The following is a 17,508-nucleotide window of genomic DNA, read 5'->3' on the forward strand; positions in this document are numbered from 1 at the left end:
AGGTAGGGGAAGGTGATGGAGGTGGGTTGAGAGGTAGGGGAAGGGGGTGGAGGTGGGTTGCTTTGGTGATAGGGCTCTCGGGGCCCAACGGGGCAATGGGGAGTGGGATGGGAGGTAGGGGAAGGGGGTGGAGGTGGGTTGCTTTGGTGATAGGGCTCTCAGGGCCCAACGGGGCGGTGGGGAGTTGGATGGGAAGTAGGGGAAGGGGGTGGAGGTGGGTTTCTTTGGTGATAGGGCTCTCAGGGCCCAACGAGGCGATGGGGAGTGGGATGGGAGGCAGGGGAAGGGGTGGGGGTGAGTTGCTTTGGTGATAGGGCTCTCGGGGCCCAACGAGGCGATGTGGAGTGAGATGGGGGGTAGGGGAAGGAGGTGGAGGCGGGTTGCTTTGGTAATAGGGCTCTCGGGGCCCAACGGGGCGATGGGGAGTGGGATGGGAGATAAGGGAAGGTGATGGAGGTGGGTTGAGAGGTAGGGGAAGGGGTGGAGGTGGGTTGCTTTGGTGATAGGGCTCTCGGGGCCCAACGGGCGGTGGGAGTGGGATGAGAGGTAGGGGAAGGGGGTGGAGGTGGGTTGCTTTGGTGAGAGGGCTCTCAGGGCCCAACGGGGCGGTGGGGAGTGGGATGGGAGGTAGGGGAAGGGGGTGGAGGTGGGTTGCTTTGGTGATAGGGCTCTCAGGGCCCAACAGGGCGATGGGGAATGGGATGGGAGGTAGGGGAAGGGGTGGAGGTGGGTTGCTTTGGTGATAGGGCTCTCGGGGCCCAACGGGGCGATGGGGAGTGGGATGAGAGGTAGGGGAAGGGGGTGGAGGTGGGTTGCTCTGGTGATAGGGCTCTCGGGGCCCAACGGGGCGATGGGAAGTGGGATGTGAGGTAGGGGAAGGAGGTGGAGGAGGGTTGCTTTGGTGATAGGGCTCTCGAGGCCCAACGGGGCGATGAGGAGTGGGATGGGAAGTAGGGGAAGGTGATGGAGGTGGGAAGGGAGGTAGGGGAAGGGGTGGAGGTGGGTTGCTTTGGTGATAGGGCTCTCGGGGCCCAACGGGGCGATGGGGAGTGGGATGGGAGGTAAGGGAAGGGGGTGGAGGTGGGGTGGGCGATTTAGGCAGGGGAGGAGTAGGAGACAATGGCAGTGGTGGCGGTGATTGAACAGGCAACAAGGATTTTGATCCGGGGGGATTCACAGTTTGTTGCGACTGCACGACAATCGCAAGGAAACAGAAGATAAGTGATCCTCATAGCCCTCCCTGCATATCGATCATACTTCGATTCAACCCACCTAAATCCAAAATCATATCATATAATTAAATCATTGGTAAGTTTTGTTCTCCAACTCAGGGGGTATATTCATGACTTTAGACTTTTAAAATGATAGATTTTAATATATTTTTATTGACTTTCATATAGTCGTTTAGTAAGGTTCTATAAAAGTTTATATAAAAAATATTTATAAACTTTTATAAAAAAACATTTATAAACTTTTATTGACTTTTTTATTTTAAAGAGTCTACAAAAGTCATTGAAATTCTAAATTGAACACATCCTTACAAACTTCCAATGATTTTAAATTTTATCATTTATAATTTTCTTATAAAACATGTTAAAATATATTATAAAATTCTTCTTATTATATAGTTTTTCGTCCACATACATCAACATTGTTAACATTATTATTTTTATCTATAGTATGATGAAACTTATATACTAATTACTTGTATACTCCGTAGTATTTAATAAGCATACAAAAAAATTTCATAAGATCAGACCCATCCATGTCTCAAAGGCTGTATGTATTCATGAAACATGAAACTACGTAAATTATACAGAAGCTGCTCTTTGATCTCTAGTTAAATCACCTATCACGTATGCTAGTTTATTAATCTTGAAATCACTGTTCCTATCCTGTTAAAAATTTTGAAATCTAAAATCTCCTAAACTTTATGTCTCCTCTTTAATTAAGTATGGCAACGGAGCGGGGTAGGGAGTGGGGTCCGACGGGGAATTTTCGAGTACGGGGAATCCGGCTCAGTTTTTTATTTATGCCTCTTTAAAAAAACTAATTTTTCAAAAAAAAAAAATACTAATATTATATTCATATTAACACAGTTTGTTTCATTAAGATTTTTCCTTAACACAGATTTTTCCACCCAAACATCTGATCTATCTTTCATTTCTTTCCCTTTTTAGATTTTTGTTTAGTTGTAACAGCCATTTAAAAATGAAGAAATTACTTAATTTTAGGTTAAAACTAGATGTGAAAGACATCTATTGCGTAAAATGAATCGTTTTTACTATTTACTATCTAGCTTTTTTTTTTATTCTATCTTTTCTTATTATTGTCATAATATATTCGTAAAAATGATTTGTTTGTTTTGATTGCTATCTCTATTTCGCATTATTCATAAAATCATAATGCAATTAGTCCACCGAACCTAAAAAATTAACAATTGAGTCCCTATACTAACCAATTTCAAACAATTCTTTTAATTTGTAAGTTTTTAACGGATCATCCTCTCAAATTAATTATTTTTTAAAAAATAAAATTTAAAAATTAATTATTTAAATTTAAATTTAAAAGAAAAAAAAAAAAAAAAAAAAAACAGAATCCTACCAGAGACGAAGAGTTTCTTAGGTTTCTTCGTCTCCGGCCAGATTCTGTTTATTTATTTATTTTAATAATTAATTTTAAAATTTTATTTTTAAAAAAATAATTAATTTGGGAGGAGAACCCTGTTAACTTGTTGGAAACTTTCAAATAAGAAGAATTGTTTGAAATGGGTTAAGTTTAGAGACTCAATTGTTGATTTAGACAATTTTTTGGGTTCTAAATGGGCTGAATTCACATTTAGAACTGAATTTGAAAATTCCAGAGTCTCTGTTTTGAAAGGAAAGAAAGCAAGACACATTGCTGCTGCAATAACACCTAACGATTCTTAATAAAGCATCTTCCTAAAATGGCATCAGAGTATAAAACATATTTAAACACACCATGCAAGAACAGGTAGAAACCACAATTTCAACTTAGCAAGTAATTAACATTAAGAACTGAATCTTAACATTTCAAAGCATCTGTTTTGACAGAAAAGAAACAAAGACAAGTTGCTGCTTCAATAACACCAAATAATTCAAGTAGAAAGTAGAAAAATGGCAAATAAATAAATTAAGGTTTGGCTCCATGCATATTAAAGTAGCCTTTTTCTGATATAATAACAATCTTTTCAACGTTTCTGCATCAGTCTTTGCCACACTTTCCAATCTTTACCAAACTAGCTTCGAGCTGTCAAACTATATCTGATTCACAACACTTTATAAGCAAAAATCTAACTTCACTTAACTGTTTCGATACAAACTAAAAAAAACCCTTGAAAACAAACACAAAAAATTAATACAAAATTTGCAGAATGAATGAAGTTAAAGTCATTAATTAACACTCAAAAGGTTTTAAAAAAAGTACTCCTTATCAAATAATTAAAAGATCAACTCAATGTGATCGAGGGAACAATTGACAAAAAGAACTCGATCTAGAGCTCTAATCAGCAATAATCACTAGGGTTCCAGTTTCAGCAGCATCAAAATTCACAGAAAAAATATCACACACACACACTATATCTATGCAAATACAAATACAACTTACCAAAAGCCGATTAACAGTTAACACCACAGCGTCGGAGCTCAACCAATTGACAAGAATCAAACATACTACTACATTCACTTCTTTTCTCCTTTAACATTAGTAACACAGATACTACATTCACTTCTTTTCTCCTTTAACATTAGTAACACAGATACTAGGAACATACGTATTTCTGTCATCTGTGTGCATACGTATTTCCACCACACTACCATCTCTGTTATTCCATGCTTTTTTCCAAATCTCTTTGTACTCATCATGGGTAAGCCAAGCCGCTTCAAAACGGTAAGGTTTATTGTTCCTTTCTGGGATCGGGATCAGGCCAGCGTTGCTAATAAAAGCAATAGGATGATGGTCCGAATGGGTTCTAGGAAGGACTCTGGCTTTAGCTTCCGGGAAAGCCTCATGGGCCTCTATGTTCCAGAAGATCCTGTCGAGCTTCCTTCTTGTAACCATCTGGCCACCAATATGTCTACACCAAGTGAAGGACGGCCCTATGGAACTCACCTCCATGAGGCCACAACTCTCAAAGGCTTCGCAGAACCTGTTAAGATTATGGAGATTAACCTGATCACTTCCCCAGTGTTCGTTTAAAGTTGCAATGTCATTGAAAGATGATCCACGGCCCTGTTATGGACTCACTAAAGGTTTTACATTCTTGCCAAAAAATCTCTTTTGCCCTAAGATTAGGTCTCACATACGCAAAGGAATGGTACATGAAAGATGTTCCTCCCTCCGAGACTTTGCAATGAATCGTTTGGGAGTTACTTCCAACCACCTCTAAGTTAAAGGAGATTTTTGTTCCAAACAAGAAGGAGACCACCTGCAAAACCAAGCGGATTAACGATATAAGAATTATTAAAGCCCCACTTACTGAACGCCTTGAGCAGATTGTCGGCTTTGCTCATCTTGGTTTCAAGGAAACAAATTGCCTCCACGTTATTGTTGTCAATGACAACTTTGGCATGACGGATCGTTCCCTTGCTCCCAACACCCCGACAATTCCACGAAACCATCATCATTGAGACGTTTGGAGGGGCAAAAAAGTTAGGACATCGCCTTCCTTACGCGTCATCGGACTGGGCCTTTGGGACACATTTACCTGTCCCAGACCATAGACCCCACCAAATTGTTACCAATGTGAAAATTGTGAGGTGTGGCTGTTGTTCCAAAAACAAAACCACCCGTAGAGTTCTGATTAGGTTGTCGGATAGACTGGCTCCCTGAAGCAGCCGGGGTAGTCCATGTTTCTTCAATAGGAATGTAATAAAAATTTAATTTTATTGGTTGGGTATGAGTTTTTCAATTAGTGTTCTAACTTAATTTTGTACAAAATTCTCTATTAAATTAAGATAAAATGTAATAAAAATTTATATTTAAATAACATAAAATATTCGAATCGAATACACTCTAATTCGTATTCGTATTCGAAAAAAATTCAAATCGAAAAAAATATTCGAAATATTCGAATTCGAATCACGAATTGAATTTTTTTTTATTTGATTTGTTTACACCCCTATTTATAACAAATTTATAATTTTCATTCAAACTTCCGTGCCACTTTGCCTTTTTTCTTTGGGGAGGTTCTGAACCGGAACCGGCGATTCCGGTTCCAGAATATTACAAACCTTAACCTTGGTTCCGGTTAGGAACCAAAACCGGAGTCATACGGATATTCCGGTTCGGTTAGCATAGTGCACAATTCAGTTCGAACCTTCGGTGATCACCCCTACCTAATTCCCATCACTTTCCTCCCCATGCTACTACAATTGTGTATTTAATTGGACAATGTATACTTTGAGTACATGAAAGACAATTGTCCGATCCCCATTATTTACATTCTTTGCTACTATACAACACCTACAATTAAAATACAAAAAGTCATTAGAGAATTGAAGTGTAACATTTTTCTTACTGCCTTTGAGATTGTGTGAGTGAGGAGATCCAAAACTTAATGAACATGGATGGCAATTGTCCCCATTTACATTCTCTGCTACTACAACACACGTAAACTTATATATTGAGCTAAAAACACAAAACATTGGAGAAATTGTGTCAATTATTATTTGTCTTATTTTCCTGTTAATTAGATTTAACACATCTTGACCCCCCCAAGACAAGAATATTATTATTCCTCCAACGTAGGAAATAATATACACAGAAGGAAGAAGAAAATGGCTTGTGGGAAAGAAAAATAAATACAAAAAGCAATAAAAATTTTCCTTCCCAATAAATCCAGACTATATACACTCACATATGGCGGAAGAAGAGTACAAGGCAAGGGGTAAAGAGTAAAGACATTAAGTCAATGGTATACATACTATAGTTTACATTTACATGAGGATATGAAAGGGAGCAAGCGAGCTTGGGTGGTAGGTAGGTAACAACAGCATAATTCCCTGAATTTCCCTGTCCCAGGGAAAAAGCAACACAGGCAAAATGAAGTTACAAGAATGATGGACTCTACTTTCAGGCCAACATTTCAATCACGAAAGCTAGCTAGCTATATTATACTCTTCTTCATTTTCTTGCAAATCATTACAATGGACCCCAGCACTTAAAAACCCAACAACTATTCATTCAAAGCTAATATTACAGTGCATGAGGCCTCCGGAATTTTCTATGCTGCCTGCAGGAGTGATTGGACTCACATCAGAAACACAGCCTTTAAGGAGAAGTTTTCCAATCAAATGGAAGATTGTTGAAACCATTGGCTGCACCAAGACCATTGAGCAGTTGGTTTCCCAGATCTTGTTGCGGCTGCTGGTTCACACTCTGGTCTCGTGCCATTGACATGCCTACTCTTCCATTCATTATTACAGGGTTATTGCCCAATCCACTTCGTCCGTTGCCCATATTCCTGAATCCCACACCTCCAATGCCTGTATTTGCATTCACAGTGCCACTCCCAACAAGGTAATTGCTGCCATTAAGGACAGAATTATTGTTTGTTGCCAACATCGCATTTCCATTTTTCATGTCATTCCCAATTGTGCCAGCTCCTATCATACCACCTCCACCAAGTTGTGAAGACATCACCATCTCATTTATGATTTTCTGTACCGAGCTCTGAGAGTCATTAGCATCCATGTCACCAGAAAGGGCTGGCATTGAAATATTTGGAGAACCTGCCGAATTAATGTGTGATCCTGATGATAAACCACCATGCGAAGTTTGTGGTGGATTATTAGACAAGGGAACTGTCGGAGATTGGAATGAAGAAAGGTTAGTTTGGGGCTGTGCCATACTACTTGAGGAACTTGGTGAAGACATCTGAACTGCATTTCCTGCATATGGACTACTAACACCGTTCACAGGGTTTTGTTGTCTTGAGTTCATGGAATTTTGGTGAAGAAGTCCAGCAATGTTACTAGTGGAGGAGGTAGCAGGTGCTGAGTTTAAAGAGCTGTTTACATTTGATGTAACATTGCTGGACATAGGTTGCATTTGAGCAGCCTGAACAGAAGAATCATGGTTGGAATTCTGACCCATACTTTGTTGCTGCTGTTGTTGCCAATCCTCAGAATGTTGACCTTGATTGTGAATGCCAGATGATGCATTGGTCCTCCGAGGAAACTTCGCCAAGCTCTCTGAGAAGGAAAAAAAAAAATAGCCACAATTTCAAGAAAATGAACAAGGTAGAGGCGTAGATCATGTGAATATGCCTAACAGGGAGCGATTATTAAAAGGCAATAGCAAGTAACAAAAGTTGTAACACAACTGAAATCCACCATTGGTGCAGAGCCCAATTGTATATTGAAGGCAAATATATTACTAAAACAGCTATTAGTAAGTAGTAATTGCATATAAACAAACTGCACCATTCAATTAAAATTCATTATGTAATGCCACAAGCCTAGACTTTGTGTGCTACAAATCAAGACAACAGTAAAGCCTTGTTGCACCTTATTGATGAAATTTTACAGTAATGTTGAAGAATAACAAACTAGACATCAAACAACAGGAAAAAATTGCATCCAACCTCACTCAATTTTCAAGATCTGTATGCAATATAGAAATGTGAAGTGTAAACATAGCTTACCCATAGGTCCTGTTCCGGTCTCTCTGCTATAGTCAATCAAATCTTTCATGCTGTTAACTACTTCTGATATCTATTAAGCACCAAAGAAAGACATAATTACCATTCTTGCTTGATATTATCTGAGTAGAAGGAAATAACAAAAGTCTATCTAATGGTGCACAGATATAGCAATCATCATGACACCAAAACTCCAAAAGCATCATCCACCAGAGAATATAATTGGAGAAAACATCAAGATCTCTTCAGTTTGGGTCCCAAATCTCCCAGTTATCCTATAAACTAGTATCAAGTTCATGTGTGTTTATATTTGGGGGAGATCTCAATATTTTTCTATCTTGAATATTTTACAAAAGACAAGACAAGACAAGCTTGGATATTATACAAAATACAAGTGCCTCAATAAATATTGTCACAAGTTACTCTGTAAAGCATATAAAAGAGCTTGAGATGAAAAATAAGAGAGCAAAATAGCAACTCTTCAGTAGGAGATACAAGCCACATCAAGAAAAGATAACAAGCAGCAAATGAAGCTTAAAATAATGTGTAAAATAATATGTAAGAATAAGGAGAATACCTGAAGGCAACGAACATATCTCTTTGTATATCCCAAATCATTTACCAATGGAACTTCTAAAGCTTTGGCCAATTGACGAGCTGAGGTAACAAACCTGACACAAATTGAAGTTATAAATAATAGACAGACTTATATGCTAAACAAAGGTGCATGATAACAAGTTAAGCAGATTCAGTATCATGAAGACATGCATTTAACAAATTCTCTACACATTTTTTCCATTTCGTTTTTAGGAGAGAGGACTGGTGAAGCCTCCAAATCTAGTTGGTCACTTTCAATGAGGAGAAAAGATAAAGTTCCTTATACTAGTCAAGAATTAAATACTTCAGCAGGCGTGTATGAAAACCATTTCCTTATCAAGTATAGCTTCTTTCAAAGCTCGTAAAGCTTTGCTGCACCATGCAGGGGGTGCACAACCTACCTTTGATTTTTAAAGACCATGCAGTGCCTTTTTGAGTTTATAAAGCACCTCAAAATTCACAACTGAAACATGATAGTCTACTAAGCGAAATGTAACACTGTTTGACACCATGTATAGCACCACCTCAAACCATTAAACATACGGCCGATAATTTCCCATCAATATTTACAGTATAAACCACATGGGACTGAAGTAATGTATATATAAATATTGCAGGAGCCAGTGATAGGCTAAATCTACCAGGAACATATTTTATTTGGAGGCAAATGAACTGGAAAAACAGGGATATTAATATATTTCAAGAAATAATGTACTATTACTATATGGAACTCACAGATTGCAATTATTTTGTAACTCAGAAACAGATACATTAGATGATGCATTTTGAGTGGCAGTCTGATATTTTTGAGCCGCAGCTCCAAGTTGACTGACCTGCAAAGAACACAATAAAAATTATACATATTCTGTAGTCCATCAGACTTGCATGAAATTATTATCTGTTTTAGTCAATATAAGTATATAACCAGCCAAGAGCTTTAGAATTTACAATTCCCCAACCTAACAAATTTGAAGCACTGAATTTCAAGGTTCATCACAGCTTCAGACAAGAACTGTCAAACTCATACACTAAGATGTCCAGGAGTTCATGGAATTGCATGTATATCCCACTTGAATTTTAGGTACAACTTAGCTTATTAGGTAAAAACTTCAATATGGTATGATTGATTACCTTTTACTTAATTAGATGTTGGGAAGAGTAATAACAGGACCCTTTTAAATTCTAGCTTCATTAATAACCAGTGGAATATGAATACACTTTCCGTCTAAGAAAAATGCAAATCAATTTGACCTGAGTAGAAACATGGCATCCAATTTGAAACTGAAGTGATTTTAACTATTTTAACTTAATTTCAAATCATAGTCTTGAAAAATAGCAATTAAAGAGAAAAATACCAACCAGATGAGACTCAATTCAAAACTATGAATTAACTAGTTTGAAAGGGCAGTCTTCCAAAATTTAGAACTAATTATAAAAATAAAATAAAATAACACCACACATTGGTACTAGTACTGCAACATACAGAGTAAAAGATAAGCACAAAACTCAGTGAGAAGAATTAAACAAAAAATTTCCCAGGCCAGATGAGGTATCAACAGAAGCCAAAAACTAATCATCATTCTGAACCTGAGGTATCAACAATCTTCTAGGGATAAGCTCCTCATGACGGCGAGCACAGAACTCCCAAGAGACAATCTATAAATTTCACGAAAAAGGCAAGATTGTTATTATTTAGTGCAGGTATCTTCTCTTTTCAAGGTAGGGGAAGGAAAAAATAACAAGACAGATATCAAGGTCCATTTGGTATATAAATAGTTCTTGATAAGTAAAAGTATTTATAAGTAAAGCGAAAAGCTCCATGTGTAACCTTCAGATCTGGTGAGAAGACTACTCGAAGCTGACCATCACGGACAACACGAAGTTGTTCAAAGACACTCTCCTGAATTGCTTTTGCATAGTCCAGGACAATTTGCCCAGAAGAATTCTGATACTCACAAGGCATATCAACATAGAGCAACTCCTCCAATGTACCACTTTCATACTTTATCTTAAAAAGCCTAGGCAAAACCTCAACAGTTGCCTCTGTAAGATCAGTGAGGCACATTTCAGATACTAATACCAATGAAAGAATCATAGACTTCAAGGACAAATGAAATGAGGCATAGAAACTATGAAAATACTGGTGCAATGCCTTTCTTTTTATGCGTAAAGGTATCATAAGTTCATAACACAACAAAAAATTCCTACTAGATGAAAATGTGCATAAATGCATGAATAGAGTATACAAGCATCCTCACATGCATGCTTCGGGGGCATTTTATAGATCTACATATCAACGATAATGTTTAAGGAAAAACATGCATCTGACTACAGAAGGTTGTGCCCATTATGTGCTTGTACATGTAAAGGAAACAATAACATACCAAACCCACGCCCAGGTTTGCGGTTGCATATTTCACAATGCCAGACATCCTGCAAAGTTTTCAGAATAGTAATTGCATACGGTTTGGATAAGGAAAGAAAATAATTGACATATATCACACCATAAATTTGTAATTATCACCCATTAAAGTATGTATATTCTTCATAATAACATGCAATATTATCTAAAACAACATATGACCTTCATGGCAACAATATGGCACATTAGAAGATGCCACTCCTTGCCAAAGTTGAACCACAAATGGGTTTTCTGCAGAAACAAACCTGAGGAAAAACTCCATTTGTCTGGCGGCCACTTCCATACATTGAGACACACCACTTTTTCTTAGCATTCGGAGCAAAATACTCGGCTACAAATTTCCTCCAGAACTCAATATTATTGTCCTGGAAAATAAGAACAAGAAAGTTGAGTTTGTTAGACACTGTACAAAACCTAATTTAAGTTTTTAACAAAGAAAAACAGAGTGACATGCAAAACAATAATTCAAAATACCAGACAGAATATCCTATGAAAATATTTGCTTCACTTGTATTTAGTGCTAAGGGAATGGGGGATATTTTGAGGGAAGAATTTGAGTAAAACTTTTATACTTTATGGGAGAATGTAGGCTAAGATTTCTCCCAGGCATCATTCTTACCTCGGGTCTGTGTTGCTGCTGATACATATAATTAGTCAATCGGCGTGCACACATTCCAGGCTCATAATATGGTTTTGCTGGAGATCTTAAAGCCATATTTGGTGGTTGATATTGTGGCTGAAGTGGATTTCTTTGTTGAGGCATTGCCTTCAAGAGCTGATGTTGCTGTTGCTGTTGCTGTTGGAACTGCATAAGTCTCTGTTGATGCAAAAGCTGGGCCATGGCAGCAGCTTGAGGGGAGGACCTAGACATTTGAAGTAATTGCTGCTGCTGCTGTTGTTGCTGATGTTGATGCTGATGTTGCTGTATAAATAAGGAAGGGTCAGAATGCTGTGGTTCAATTTTGACAGGTGTCAGGCCTCTCATGTTCTGTAGCTGTTGTGGTTCCAGTTTCATTGTGGCAAGATTCCGTAAAGCTTGTAAGTGCTGGGGAGGTTGAGTAGACACCTGTGAGGCCAAACCTCGAATGTTTTCTATCTGTTGTGGTTCCAATTTCACTGTTGTCAGGTTTTGCGAAGCTTGCAGCTGTGGAATTTGATCATTGGTAACCTGTGGCTCTAGTTTAACAGAAGCAACACCTCCTAATCCACTTCGCATTGAATGAAATTGCTGCTGCTGTGTCTGGGAATTGTCAGGGGTAGAAAACTGTGGCAGCTGTTGATTATGCTGGAAGCTCTGGGGATCAAGCTGTTGGGTTTGTTGGTCTGTCAACATTTGGTTTCCAGAAGTATTAGTAAATTGTTGCCCCTGAACTTGAGCAGCTGAATTAGAATTTGTGGACATGGACACTGAAACAAATGATGAAGGCGGAGAATTAAATCCCATTCCATTTCCAACACTAGAAAGTGGATCAGATTCGGCCCCGTTGTCAATAAGACCCCTCTGAGTATTCCCAGGATTAGGACCACCATTTCCAAAAGACTGATGGAGTAGAGATGTAACATTAGGACCATTCCCAAGCATATTCATGTTACCAAATTGTGTCCGTGGAGATGCCATAGAGGGGAAACCACCCTGTGATGGCATAGCACCCCCCTGACCACCCAACATAGCAGAATTCGATCGCAGTAGTGAAGGTGGGACAGACTGGGAGTTACCAAGTGTATTAGAAGCCCCTCGCGGTACCATTTTCCTTACTGAAAATGCAATGTAGAAACACTTAATAAAGAATCTTCCCAAAATGGCATATTGGCATGCATCCAACACTCGGCATCACAGTATAAAACAAATCATGCACCAACAGATGGAGAAACCAAAATATCATTCATCTTAGAAAGTAATTCACATTTAGAACTGAATCTGAAAATTCCAGAGTCTCTGTTTTGAAAGGAAAGAAAGCAAGACACATTGCTGCTGCAATAACACCTAACGATTCTTAATAAAGCATCTTCCTAAAATGGCATAAGTCCAGCATCAGAGTATAAAACATACTTAAACACACCATGCAAGAACAGGTAGAAACCACAATTTCAACTTAGCAAGTAATTAACATTAAGAACTGAATCTTAACATTTCAAAGCATCTGTTTTGACAGAAAAGAAACAAAGACAAGTTGCTGCTTCAATAACACCAAATAATTCAAGTAGAAAGTAGAAAAATGGCAAATAAATAAATTAAGGTTTGGCTCCATGCATATTAAAGTACCCTTTTTCTGATACAATAACAATCTTTTCAACGTTTCTGCATCAGTCTTTGCCACACTTTCCAATCTTTACCAAACTAGCTTCGAGCTGTCAAACTATATCTGATTCACAACACTTTATGAGCAAAAATCTAACTTCACTTAACTGTTTCGATACAAACTAAAAAAAAAAAAAAAAAAAAAAAAAAAAAAACACCACAATCAAAACAAAAACCCTTGAAAACAAACACAAAAATTAATAGAAAATTTGCAGAATGAGTGAAGTTAAAGTCATTAATTAACACTCAAAAGGTTTTTTAAAAAAAGTACTCCTTATCAAATAATTAAAAGATCAACTCAATGTGATCGAGGGAACAATTGACAAAAAGAACTCGATCTAGAGCTCTAATCAGCAATAATCACTAGGGTTCCAGCTTCAGCAGCATCAAAATTCACAGAAAAAATATCACACATACACACACACACACACTATATCTATGCAAATACAAATACAACTTACCAAAAGCCGATTAACAGTCAACACCACAGCGTCGGAGCTCAACCAATTGACAAGAATCAAACATACTACTACATTCACTTCTTTTCTCCTTTAACATTAGTAACACAGATACTAGGAACATACGTATTTCTGTCATCTGTGTGCATACATGGATACAATAATATTTAATAAAATTATGAGTTTAAATGGAAGCTCTGAAGTTCAGTAAAGTCGTAGTCACTGTTGGGGAGAGAGAGAGAGAGAGAGAGACAGGGAGGGGTTCATGAGGTTCTGCGCTGTACCATTAGAGAGAGAAAGTTGTAGAGAGAGGATGAGTGTGGGTTCTCGCGGACGTCAAATTTGCATTCCATCAGATTGAATTTTGCTTCATTCTTTCCTCTCGGAAAATGGCATATTTGGTCGGATGTTAAAAATCTCTCAATTATTAATGCGTCTATTAATCAAGTATTTTTTTAATGACTAAAGAAATTTGTATTCACTATTTAAAAATTAATGTTAGTAAAAATCTCATTTAGGCATCAATAAATTGGCGTCGTTCGGTCGCCTAACGTATCATCTTAATTGGTAGACTAGGTGGTTAGCCGGTTAGGCATTCGCCTAAGCACCGCATAAACCTTCTAGGTGCCTCCTAAGCCTCTTACACACCGACTAGGTTGCATAATCAATTAGCTATTGTTTTTTTTTTAAATGAGTTATTTCACTAAAAACAACATCGATTTGAACAAATAACCCTAAATTGTTCAAATTCTAGACATTTTTAGGTTAATATTTAATATTTAGTATTAACTATTAAAGTATTAAATAATTTATAATTATCAAGTCTTAAATATTAAAAAAATTAATATTTTTTTAAAAAATAAAATAAAAAATATACAGGCACCTAGACGTTGATTAATCATCACCTAGGCACTCCCGAACGCGATTTTTTCAAGCATTTAAAAGTATATATATAAGATAAATTTTAATAATTTATAAACCATAAAAAATCATACTAAAATGTCACAAACTTATTATTTGAATTCAGTTCAACAATATGTTATTAGACTTGAAAGAAAATTTAATAAAATTTTAAATAATTCAAATGAGCATAAATTTTTGATTTCATCTTTTTTCTCCTTGTTACAAAAAGTGTCTAATAAAAATAAAAACAAAAACAAAACAAAAATTCGTACTTGTTAATTAGACTTTTTTTCATTGAATTTACATTAACAAATATGACTAAAACAACCCTTTCGAGAATAACTTATGAATTAAAAATATATTATTAAATTTATAGGTGTCAATTTCTTTGGTCATAGTATTTTTACAGTATGCTTATTTTTTTATATTCGCCAACAAAATCATTTAAATAGTGTTATAATGGTATTTCGATCTATTCAGTTCTAAGTATTAATTCATTTTTTTGTCCTATATTTATATGTGTAATTTCACTTTTAATCATTCTTTTCAAAACATCGTCGTTGGTCCTAGCATGTCCATTTTTCGGTCATCCGACAACAAATATGTTTAAATGGCATAAAAAATGACTGTTATTAACCACTCAAAATCCTTCTTTAATAGCATAAATAATCCATAATTCATTCATATCATAATAGGGCAAAATTTGTTACCAATACATAAATCTACCGCAAAACCCATAAAAGTGCAATTGAAAAAATCACAAATTTACTTCATGACAAATCTTAAATCTAGTGCATAAGTTTACTTCATAAAGATCCACAAGACCTCCGAAACCCCCCCTAACAATGAGGATCAATGAGGATGTTCTAAAAAAAAAAAGATTAAAAGTGAATGACACATATAATTTTAGAAAAAAAAAAAAAAAAAAAAAAACACTTAGAACTGAATATACAAAATTGTCGTTTTATTTAATGCTACCGTTTTGTTGATTGAGAACAAAAAATGAGCATGACACAACTAATACTAAGACTAAATGGAAATGTTTTGAAAAAAATGAGTTAATTACTTAAATAATCTTTTAACTATTGCAAAATTAGCAATTTGATCCTTGACTATTTTTTGCCTAATTAAATCATCATATTTGAAAATCTTAACTAATATAGTCATTCGTTTGGTCAACGTCAAAAATTTGTTTAATTCGAGAGTATAGCTGTAATTTCACATCACAAGCATCATATCCTCTCGTATTAAACCGAAGAGTTAATTACTGAAATAGTCCACTGATTAATGTAAAATTACCAACTTGACCCCGAGCAATCCAGGAAGCAACATAAAATTCCAGCAATACCATCAAATTAAACAGACGTTTGACGACTAAACAAACAGATGATCAAACTTATTAAGATTTTTAAAGTTGAAGACTTAATTAGACAAAGAATAATTAATATATAAATTGATAATTTCGTTATAATCAAGAGACTATTTCGATAATTAACTCAAAAAAAAAAACTAAAAATTTATTAATACCTACAAATCTATGATGAAAAATAAAATTAACTAAAAACTTATTAATACCTACAAATCTATGATGAAAAATAAAAGTAACTAAACTATTTATTTGACTTGCAAACTTTTTCCTCTAAATGAAACGGGGTCAAATGTTGCTTTCTTCTCCCTGTATAGGTATGTTATTATGAATGCATAATGATGAGCATGCATTTGTTATTTTACACGCGCATCACCAGGGCATAATAATCTCCCATGTTCACCGCCTAAGAACTAAGAAGTAAACGACACTGATGTTCATCTTATTTGCGAAATTACCCCCATTGTTTTCTGTGTTGGTAATTGGTGCCAGTAGCAGACACGGCTTGAGGATTCGGATTCATATTTTTCAGCTAAACAAATACAGAAATACTCATACCCATTATATATATACATACATATATATATATATATATATATATATATATATATATATATATATATATATATAGAGTAAATATCCAAAATGTCCCTCGACTATAGCTAAATTCACAAATTGGTCTTCGACTTTCAATTTCAACCAATTAAGTCCTTAACTTTGTAATTTTAACACAATTTGGTTCCCTGTCTATTTGACCGTTTGTTGACTGCGATTTTTGAGGATATATATGTAATTTCATGGTCCATCATCGGTTTTTTAAGGTTCCGGTTGCATTTCCAGACCACACTGTTACATTCAAATCCACTGCCAAAAGCAATTTACCAAATCCGGTCGCCTTTCTTCATCATCTCTTTGGATTCAATGTAGTTGAGTTCATACCAGAGCGAAGAAGATGACGTATTTCCGAACCGGTGCAACGTCATCCTGGAGGCCTCCACGTGCTCCGACGAGAGCTGAAGGTTCTTCTGGAGATCGTTGATCACGGTCAACAAACGGTCAAATAGATAGAGGACCAAATCGTGTCAAAATTACAAAGTTAAGGACTTAATTGGTTGAAATTGAAAGTTGAGGACCAATTTGTGAATTTAACTATAGTCAAAGGACCATTTTGGGTATTTACTCATATATATATATATATATATATATATATATATATATATATATATATATATATATGTATGTATGTAAATATATGTATGTATGTAAATATTGAAAGTACTATTATAACTATATAAATTATTACGTTAAGAAGGTATTTTACAATGTTTATCTTTTATTTTTATTTGGCTAGAATATTTAAATAATAACATAACTAATATTTATTGAGTTTGGATTCTAAATGCATAGATACCAAATTTATAACTATTCATAACACAAATTCAAATTTTACTTTCAATTTAATTGCTGGCTAGTGGCTACCAATTTCATAAGTACTCATAACACAAATTCAAATTTTACTTTCAAATTAATTGTTGGCCGAATCTAAGCATAATTATTTCAAATCAGTTGCTTGCGACTGAATCTTTTTTTTTTTTTTTTTTTTTTTTAAGGCAATCATACGTGGTTATTTTATAGATAAACCATAATAGAGTCGGGGGAGTGAGTCCCAATACAAAACTGTAGACTGTTCTGAAATTGTAGAAGCTAAGGTATGACCTAATAAATTATGAGATCTAGGAATAAAATTAACTGAGCAAAAATCAAAAGTAGATATGCAAGTCTTGCAAGCATCAACGGCAT

The 17,508-nt window shown here is 35.9% G+C and overlaps 1 protein-coding gene across 1 annotated transcript; it reads right to left on the reverse strand.

Annotated features, from left to right (window-relative positions):
• Nucleotides 1-5,909: 5,909 nt before the first annotated feature.
• Nucleotides 5,910-13,817, reverse strand: LOC109170153 (transcriptional corepressor SEUSS-like). Its single transcript, XM_019319138.1, has 10 exons — nucleotides 13,443-13,817; nucleotides 11,302-12,437; nucleotides 10,928-11,047; nucleotides 10,645-10,693; nucleotides 10,089-10,303; nucleotides 9,848-9,916; nucleotides 8,996-9,093; nucleotides 8,241-8,334; nucleotides 7,667-7,736; nucleotides 5,910-7,214 (listed from the first exon to the last, which is right to left on the reverse strand). The coding sequence occupies exons 2-10, from the start codon at nucleotides 12,427-12,429 to the stop codon at nucleotides 6,292-6,294; spliced, it is 2,766 nt and encodes a 921-aa protein (XP_019174683.1). The 5' UTR covers nucleotides 12,430-12,437; nucleotides 13,443-13,817; the 3' UTR covers nucleotides 5,910-6,291.
• Between the last annotated feature and the right edge of the window lie 3,691 nt (nucleotides 13,818-17,508).

This window comes from Ipomoea nil, unplaced genomic scaffold (genome assembly GCF_001879475.1).
Source record: "Ipomoea nil cultivar Tokyo-kokei standard unplaced genomic scaffold, Asagao_1.1 scaffold3321, whole genome shotgun sequence".
NCBI lineage: Eukaryota > Viridiplantae > Streptophyta > Magnoliopsida > Solanales > Convolvulaceae > Ipomoea > Ipomoea nil.